This window comes from Oncorhynchus gorbuscha, linkage group LG05, assembly GCF_021184085.1.
Source record: "Oncorhynchus gorbuscha isolate QuinsamMale2020 ecotype Even-year linkage group LG05, OgorEven_v1.0, whole genome shotgun sequence".
In the NCBI taxonomy this organism is placed as follows: Eukaryota; Metazoa; Chordata; class Actinopteri; order Salmoniformes; family Salmonidae; genus Oncorhynchus; species Oncorhynchus gorbuscha.
Window position 1 is genome coordinate 80565061 of NC_060177.1, and position 8596 is coordinate 80573656.

Sequence of the window (8596 nt, forward strand, 5' to 3'; positions counted from 1 at the left end):
ATTACTATTTGTTAAGAACGTAACCGGGTAAACAGACCCAAAAGCCTGCCGGTGCATTTTCACTGGTGTATGCATGCTCTTGATCATTGATGTATTTCCTTCCACTGAAGCACCCGTCTCTGAACCATCTGAGACTTCGTATAACTAGACTCCTACCTGCTTTCGATGTGACAATAAGGCGTCTAAGCTATCCTCAATGTGCTAAACATTACTTATCAAAGCTCAAATCGGTACTGTGAAAAAGAAGTTGAAAGCAAATCTGACATTTCTTGTTGCCGCCATAGAGAATAGTAATTTTTATGTCTGTGATAGAATGGGCAGCACCATTACGGCTACAGCCCATAGGAATCCCCACTCAGTTGACTACTTTAAAACGGCGGAAGCCCTCAATGGCGCTGCCCATGCTAAATCTGCCTTTGGACCACTAGAGGCCACGATCATTCTCCCGAGTTTACAAAAATTCCCCACTCACTACCTTGGAGAGGTGCATTGTGGTTATTGTAGTTGTTTTTTTGTTTTTAAACTACACATTTTAATCCAACATATTTATTTTCAATGACGACAAAAAAAAATATGAAATGTTTTTTTTCTTCCAAAAAGAACACAGAATATGCATTTAAATGCATACTATCAAAATATCAAAGTTCCTGTCACTGGGGCATTACTATTTGTCCAAGTGAGGTCAATTTTCTTTAAGAAAAAAAAAAAAAAATTGCATATTACAAAGCAGATGTTTCAACAACAAAAAAACTGTACATACTCGAAAATGGTCATGAATAATTCAGTCACCAACTCTGCTCAATATATATATATAAATGCAATTAATTTAAAACATAACAAAAATAATTAAAACAATAAATAAAAAACAGTTGCTGTGCAATGTTTCATTACAAACTAGATTATGATTCATCTTCAATCCTTTTTTTTTTTTTTTTACAATTTAATTAGTTAATAATCTTATTTTAATATAATTATTATTCTACCACATTCTCAGAGCAAAACACATGCCCAACCAACAGTCTGAAATCTGGAAGATAAGTGCTTCTTGCAGGAGATGGGGAGACTCACATTTCATTAACATCCCTCCCTACCCTAGCCCTTCATTCTTTACCTACCCTTGCCCCAAACTTCATCCCATCAGTCAGCCAGAGCCTTTCAGAACAGAAAGAAGTTCACCCTAGAAACTGATCCATCAAATTCCTCCTCCCATAATGCTTAGCATTACAATGTGGGGTTTGATAATCTGATCCCAGATCAGTGCCTAAAGGAAACTTGTACCCATAGCCCTCCCCGGTTCACTGTAAGATGCTTAAGATTTCCTTGGCATTCTCTGTGTTCCAGCCCTGGCCCTGAAGAGGGCCGTCACAGACAAGCACATATTTGTGCAGGATCTGCGTCCCAATGTCCCGGAAGTGAAGCCGGTCCTCTTTGCGTTCCGTGGAATCCACGCTGCAGTCCTCGTACTTCACTGCCCAGAAACACATCTCCCCTATGTACATCATCGTCAGCAGGTGGGTGTCTGAGAAGATGCCTATTGAAAAATAAATAAAAACATAAATAACCATGTTTTTTCATCCCTTTATGAGAAATTAAGAAAAAGTTTGTCTGGATAATGTCAAAACAAACATGTAACATTAACAAAATAAACAGGCCACAACACATGTATAACATATAGTGGTTCTATGTTTACCTTCAGCCAGGAAGTTGGCGGTAGCAGAGTCGTGAAACACCACCCCATCGTTGAGCTTCACGGAGTTCCTCACCTGCAGCATCCTCATTAGGTAACGTACACCCTCCTGAAGACACTGAAACCAGACAGACAACACTGCATGAAGAACAGGCATAAGGAATCCAACTCTAATAGTAGCAGTTGAACTACAATTCAAGTTTGGACTTTATGTAAAGTTAAATGGCCATACCTTGAGGAAAGTGGCTTTGTTCTTCTTGATCCACTGCTTACGTTGGTGGAGTGTGTGGCAGTACATGTAAAGCAGTGCTCCACGTCTCCAGTAGAGGCACTCTAACACCTCTAGCCCCAGCACTGACTGCACCTGGAACAAGGACAACTGTCACTAAACAGTGTGTGTGTGTGTGTGTGTGTGTGTCACCGGAGGATGGTGACACCTTAATTGGGGAGGATGGGCTCGTGGTAATGGTTGGAGCTAAATAAGTGGAATGGTATCAAATACATCATACACATGGTTTCCATGTGTTTGATACCATTCCATCCACTCCGTTCCAGCCATTATGAGCCATCCTCCCCTCAGCAGCCTCCACTGGTGTGTGTATGGTGTGTAAATCTGCTGTTATTTTCATGTAGTGAACAAAATACTCAATGCATAGGGTATAAGGCCCTATGCACATGCATTGCCCTTGAAGAGCAGGCTGAATATCTTTTGCACAAAGGCACACACACCTCTTGGGCCGGGACCAGTCTACCGGCCAACACCTCTGGCTCTGTGAGGTCCTGCAGCAGCTGTTGGATCTTAAAGGGTGAGCAGTCCTCTGGGAACTCCTGGTCCACCAGCTTGTTTTCCTCATAGAATGTGATGTCCAGGATCACCTACACACACACTAGTGTCATTACTTTTAAAAGGCCCAGTGCAGTCAAATGTAATTTCCTGTGTTTTATATACATTTCCACACTATGAGATTGGAATAATACTGTGAAAATGATGATAATTCCCTTTAAGTGTAAGAACTCTGGTGACATCACCATGCAGTAAATTAGTTAATAATAGACCAATAAATAAAAAAGTTCCAAACCTCTGCCAACAGTTAGTTTTCCCCTTACCACTCAGACCGTCTTAGAACAATTCTTGCTTGAGAAATTATTATTGGCTAAGAAGCTGTTAATTTTTTAAAACCATAATTTAAAACAAAATTCACAGTAAGGTAATTTAATGTTACCGATAAATTAATTGATACTGAGATAAAAGAAATGGCTACATTTTACACAAATATGATTAAACAGTAATAGTTTTGCAATTAATCTATTCAGCCATGCTCTTTCGCTAACATTTATGACAAGAGTAACATGGTCGGCCGGCCTTCAACTCTAATGCAGGTGAATTGCAGACTGTGGGCCAACAACCTTGAACAAGACAAATGTCTCTGTGTCTCCAACAGGCTGTCTACAACTCTGCTATGATGGGTGTGGATGATGCGGATAACTCAGACAGACCGTGGGTTGGGCGTTATGTCAATGTCATCAACAGGACAAGTCACTTGGTTCATCATCAGCACAAGTCACTTGGTTCATCATCAGCACAAGTCACTTGGTTCATCATCAGCACAAGTCACTTGGTTCATCATCAGCACAAGTCACTTGGTTCATCATCAGCACAAGTCACTTGGTTCATCATCAGCACAAGTCACTTGGTTCATCATCAGCACAAGTCACTTGGTTCATCATCAGCACAAGTCACTTGGTTCATCATCAGCACAAGTCACTTGGTTCATCATCAGCACAAGTCACTTGGTTCATCATCAGCACAAGTCACTTGGTTCATCATCAGCACAAGTCACTTGGTTCATCATCAGCACAAGTCACTTGGTTCATCATCAGCACAAGTCACTTGGTTCATCATCAGCACAAGTCACTTGGTTCATCATCATCACAAGTCACTTGGTTCATCATCAGCACAAGTCACTTGGTTCATCATCAGCACAAGTCACTTGGTTCATCATCAGCACAAGTCACATTGGTTCATCATCAGCACAAGTCACTTGGTTCATCATCAGCACAAGTCACTTGGTTCATCATCAGCACAAGTCACTTGGTTCATCATCAGCACAAGTCACTTGGTTCATCATCAGCACAAGTCACTTGGTTCATCATCACTTGGTTCATCAAGTCACAAGTCACTGGTTCATCATCAGCACAAGTCACTTGGTTCATCATCAGCACAAGTCACTTGGTTCATCATCAGCACAAGTCACTTGGTTCATCATCAGCACAAGTCACTTGGTTCATCATCAGCACAAGTCACTTGGTTCATCATCAGCACAAGTCACTTGGTTCATCATCAGCACAAGTCACTTGGTTCATCATCAGCACAAGTCACTTGGTTCATCATCAGCACAAGTCACTTGGTTCATCATCAGCACTGCACTTTGAAGTTGGAATACTAATATTTTGAACTCTTCTAGATTTCCACATTTGTGGAATAATCCCACTTTTTAAAGTGCATCTTCGCATCATTTCTTCATTTGAAAGTAATCACTGATTTTCTACGCTCTGACAGGTGAAAGGATGAAAAAAAAACATTCCATTCACTACCAGAGCAGTGATTGGGCTACTTCAAGGACATGAGGAATGGTGCATTTAATTTGTGAACCGAGTCTATCACAGAGGATAGTAGTCAGTTGAAAGTTCCCGCGTCAAGGAAGGACAACAAGTGTATCGGCTCTTTCACACCTTCAGGCTCGCGTCATTGGATGATATGAATGACTTAACAAAATAGAATACTGTTATCCTATTTCAAAACAGCAGGTGGAATAACTACTTGAACACAAAATGACACTTTGCTTGCCTCGTGAACCATGCTGGGCCTGCCATATATCACCAAAAACAACAATCTGTTTGGTTCTACGAGGCTACCTATTTGCAACTAACAAGGCCTGAACACATGAAGTCTACCATTTACATTCAGGCCACTTGCCTGCCTACCTACCTGACTGACTGAACAGGATTATCAGAAATGAAGGGAACTTGGATGGTATGGTAACACATTTGAATTCACACCAAGCCTAAAACATTGTCTAGAATCTAGCTACTACATTAACATTCAATGAACTGCAATACCTGAGTGTAATCCTGAAGCAGTTTAGGCAGACTGTTACTCTCCCCCCCTTGTCTGTAAAAGCTTTTCAACTTGTCTAGTATCGAAGAAGCATTCTGTAAATAGTCATCATCTAGGAGAAAATACAGTTGTTTAATATGTATTACAGGTCTAACTATGTCCAAACATTACATCTCATGCTTACAGAGTTTAATGTATCATTTAACGTGTTAGTTTAAAACACACTGATCATTTCTATGGACTTGTTGATAATGTGTTTTACAGTGACATGATAATGGTGTAAAATGTAAGTAGCTGCCCTTTGAGATAGTCAATAAAGAAGATGATCTAGCCATGTCCATCCGGCCACCATTGTATACAGTATTATGACAGTCTAGACTAGAGTTGACAAAATCAAGTCCATTGGAAAATAATAGTTGGCCAGTAAGCCAAGAACATACACAAAGTGGAACACTTTTAGGTACCTAGCTAATACATCCAAGAACCCAGAATAGTCTAGATATATTGGTCAAGCAATCTGCAATAACATTACGCATTGAATGTTTGAAAAGTAACGGCTGAATACCCTAGCTCAGCATCTTTGTCGACACATTAACACCAGTTAGCCAGCTATCGCTAACGTTACCTAGCTAACGTTACTGTACCACATGAATTCAGTTGAATTCAAAACGTTTTTTTGGGCATGGTAAACAGGTTTACATTGCCAAAGGAAGTGAAGTAAACAAACAAAATGTAAAACAATTAGCTAACTAGTTAGGGACCATGTTAGCTCGCTAACTAGCTAACGTGGCTAATCACATTAACTTTAGCTACGTTATCCAGCAAACATAGCTAGCTAGTGAATGTATGCAATGAGTCATATTGTTTACTGTTGTTGTTTCAACTCTGACTAGCTAGTTTATCTACCTTGGTCTGGGTTTTATCATAAAATATTTCTGGTGATATGGTAACGTTAGCTAACGTAGCTAACTAACTAAACCAGATGAGAATAACTTTCAACTGAACAAACTGAAGGTGCATCGACATTAGCTACCTTTCATTACACATTATTGTTTTAACAGTGTACACCTTACCTTGTTTCTCGGTTCTGAGGCTGGCGCACTTATTGTCCAACTCAAAAATCCTTCTCTCCAGTTCGAACGCCTGTCTTCTGCAGTCGTCCGCCATGACTAAAACACTGTCACGTGACGCTATGACGATCCATTCACATGGTGAACGTGTTTATTTTATTATCTGGGGCAGGTTTCATGCCACTATTCTAAAATCTGCATTAAGAAAATATGAGCGTTTTCCCATCAAACGGATTTGTGCGTTGTGACGTATAAACACGAAATGTACTTTTTCAATTATGTTTCCATGAACCGAATAAAAATCTAAAATTAGTTGTGCATCCATTGCATTTTCGACTCTACCTATGTTTTGGTACATACACTGTTGCGTTAAATAGCAAAGGTGCCTACATGTGCTCTTGCCAACAGTTTGCAGATAGACTACAGTGCGGCTAGAATGTGTAGGTAGGCTCCTCTACATGATGAGATTATTATGGATAAGAGCGAGAATATTTGTATTCGTCAAACATCGATCATCATGTTACCAGAATAAAACCATCGATATGTATTGTAAAGGAGCATCAAACTAATCACCATGCACTTTCACCACCATGTGAAGTTAATCATAAGGTATTATTCTATAATATTATGGTTGTCTGCGAACACACGTTCATCATAATTTATGTAACCTGTTGCCTAATAAACTGTATGGTTCCCCAAATGTAATGCGAGAACTATCATCGTGTGTCTCCAAATTTACTTCTATATATGATGGTTATTATATAAATATTTGAGCATAATGGCGTTTCCACCTCCATATCTCGTATAATTTTTTATTTTGACGACATTTGGAAAGATCACCGAAATGTACTTTAATCGCATAAAAATGTATGATGGAAACCTGGTTAGTGATCCAATACATGTTTGCTCCAAATATATCCATTTATTTGTGCCCTCTGTCAATTGCAAATCCATACTTTTTCAATAAACCCTAATGAAATACACCCGCCGACTGTTTCGCGTGTGCCAATTGAATCTCAACAAGGAAACAAACTGTAAGTGATTGGATTTCAGCAAATAAAGGCACGCAACGACAGAGAAGAAACATAGGTACAAGGTTAGCGTTTCATATAAACTCAGCAAAAAAAATAAACGTCCTTTTTCAGGACCCTGTCTTTCAAAGATAATTAGTAAACATCTAAATAACTTCACATATCTTCATTGTAAAGAGTTTAAACACTGTTTCCCAATTAACCATAAACAATTAATGAACATACACCTAACGGTCGTTAAGACACTAACAGCTTACAGACGGTAGGCAATTAAGGTCACATTTTTGATAACTTATGACCTAAAGAGGCCTTTCAACTGATTCTGAAAAACACAAAAAGAAAGATGCCCAGGGTCCCTGCTCATCTGTGTGGATGTGCCTTAGGCATGCTGCAAGGAGGCATGAGGACTGCAGATGTGGCCAGGGCAATACATTGCAATGTCCGTACTGTGAGAGGCCTAAGACAGTGCTACAGGGAGACAGGATGGACAGCTGGTTGTTCTCGCAGTGGAAGACCACGTGTAAAAAACCCACACGGGATCGGTACATCTGAACATCACACCTGCAGGACAGGTACAGGAAGGCAACAAGAACTGCCCGAGTTACACCAGAAACGCACAATCCCTCCATCAGTGATCAGACTGTCTGCAATAGGCTGAGAGCGGCTGGACTGAGGGCTTATAGGCCTGTTGTAAGGCAGGTCCTCACCAGACATCACGGGCAACAACATCGCCTATGTCTCACCAGGGTTGATGGTCGGATTAATGTTTATCTTAGAAGGAATGAGCGTTACACTGAGTTCTGTACTCTGGAGCGGGATCGATTTTGGAGGTGGAGAGTCAGTCATGGTCTGGGGCGGTGTGTCACAGCAACATCGGACTGAGCTTTTTATCATTGCAGGCTTTCTCAACGCTGTGCGTTACAGAGAAGACATCCTCCTCCCTCATGTGGTACCCTTCCTGCAGGCTCATCCTGACATGACCCTCCAGCATGACATTTACATTTAAGTCATTTAGCAGACGCTCATATCCAGAGCGACTTACAAATTGGTGCATTCACCTTATGACATCCAGTGGAACAACCACTTTACAATAGTGCATCTAAATATTTTAAGGGGGGGGGGGTGAGAAGGATTATTTTATCCTATCCTAGGTATTCCTTAAAGAGGTGGGGTTTCAGGTGTCTCCGGAAGGTGGTGATGACAATGCCACCAGCCATACTGCTCGTTCTGCGCGTGATTTCCTGCAAGACCGGAATGTCAGTGTTCTGCCATGGCCAGCAACGATCCCATTTAGCATGTCTTGGACCTGTTGGATTGGAGGGTGAGGGCTAGGGCCATTCCCCCAGAAATGTCTGTGAAATTGCAGGTACCTTGGTGGAAGAGTGGGGTAACATCTCACAGCAATTTTGGTGCAGACCATGAGGAGGAGATGCACTGCAGTACCTAATGCAGCTGGTAGTCACACCAGATACGGACTGATACTTTGGATTTTCACATTATTCCATTTCTGTTAGTCACATGTCTGTGGAACTTGTTCAGTGTATGTATGTTGTTTAAACCTCTCTGGAATATGTGGGAGGGTAGCGTCCCACCTCGCCAACAGCCAGTGAAAGTGCAGGGCGCCAAATTCAAAACAACAAAAATCTCATAATTAAAATTCCTCAAGCATACACGTATTTTACACAATTTT

General features: G+C 40.8%; 1 protein-coding gene across 1 annotated transcript; it reads right to left on the reverse strand.

Moving 5' to 3' along the window:
• Positions 1–530: 530 nt before the first annotated feature.
• On the reverse strand, positions 531–6031 carry LOC124036564 (UPF0600 protein C5orf51 homolog). The gene is made up of 6 exons (XM_046351285.1): positions 5879–6031; positions 4808–4917; positions 2417–2563; positions 1920–2051; positions 1691–1805; positions 531–1531 (listed from the first exon to the last, which is right to left on the reverse strand). Exons 1-6 carry the CDS (start codon positions 5970–5972, stop codon positions 1296–1298), a joined length of 834 nt encoding a protein of 277 aa, XP_046207241.1. The 5' UTR covers positions 5973–6031; the 3' UTR covers positions 531–1295.
• Between the last annotated feature and the right edge of the window lie 2565 nt (positions 6032–8596).

Bases quoted from the DNA above. Each gene is read 5' to 3' on its own strand.
- LOC124036564 (XM_046351285.1), bottom strand. From the start codon at position 5,972: ATGGCGGACGACTGCAGAAGACAGGCGTTCGAACTGGAGAGAAGGATT. The intron at 4,918-5,878 runs GTAAGGTGTACA...ATTTTCTCCTAG, and splicing joins CCTCAGAACCGAGAAACAAG to ATGATGACTATTTACAGAAT. The intron at 2,564-4,807 runs GTATTGCAGTTC...GTGTGTGTGTAG, and splicing joins TGCTTCAGGATTACACTCAG to GTGATCCTGGACATCACATT.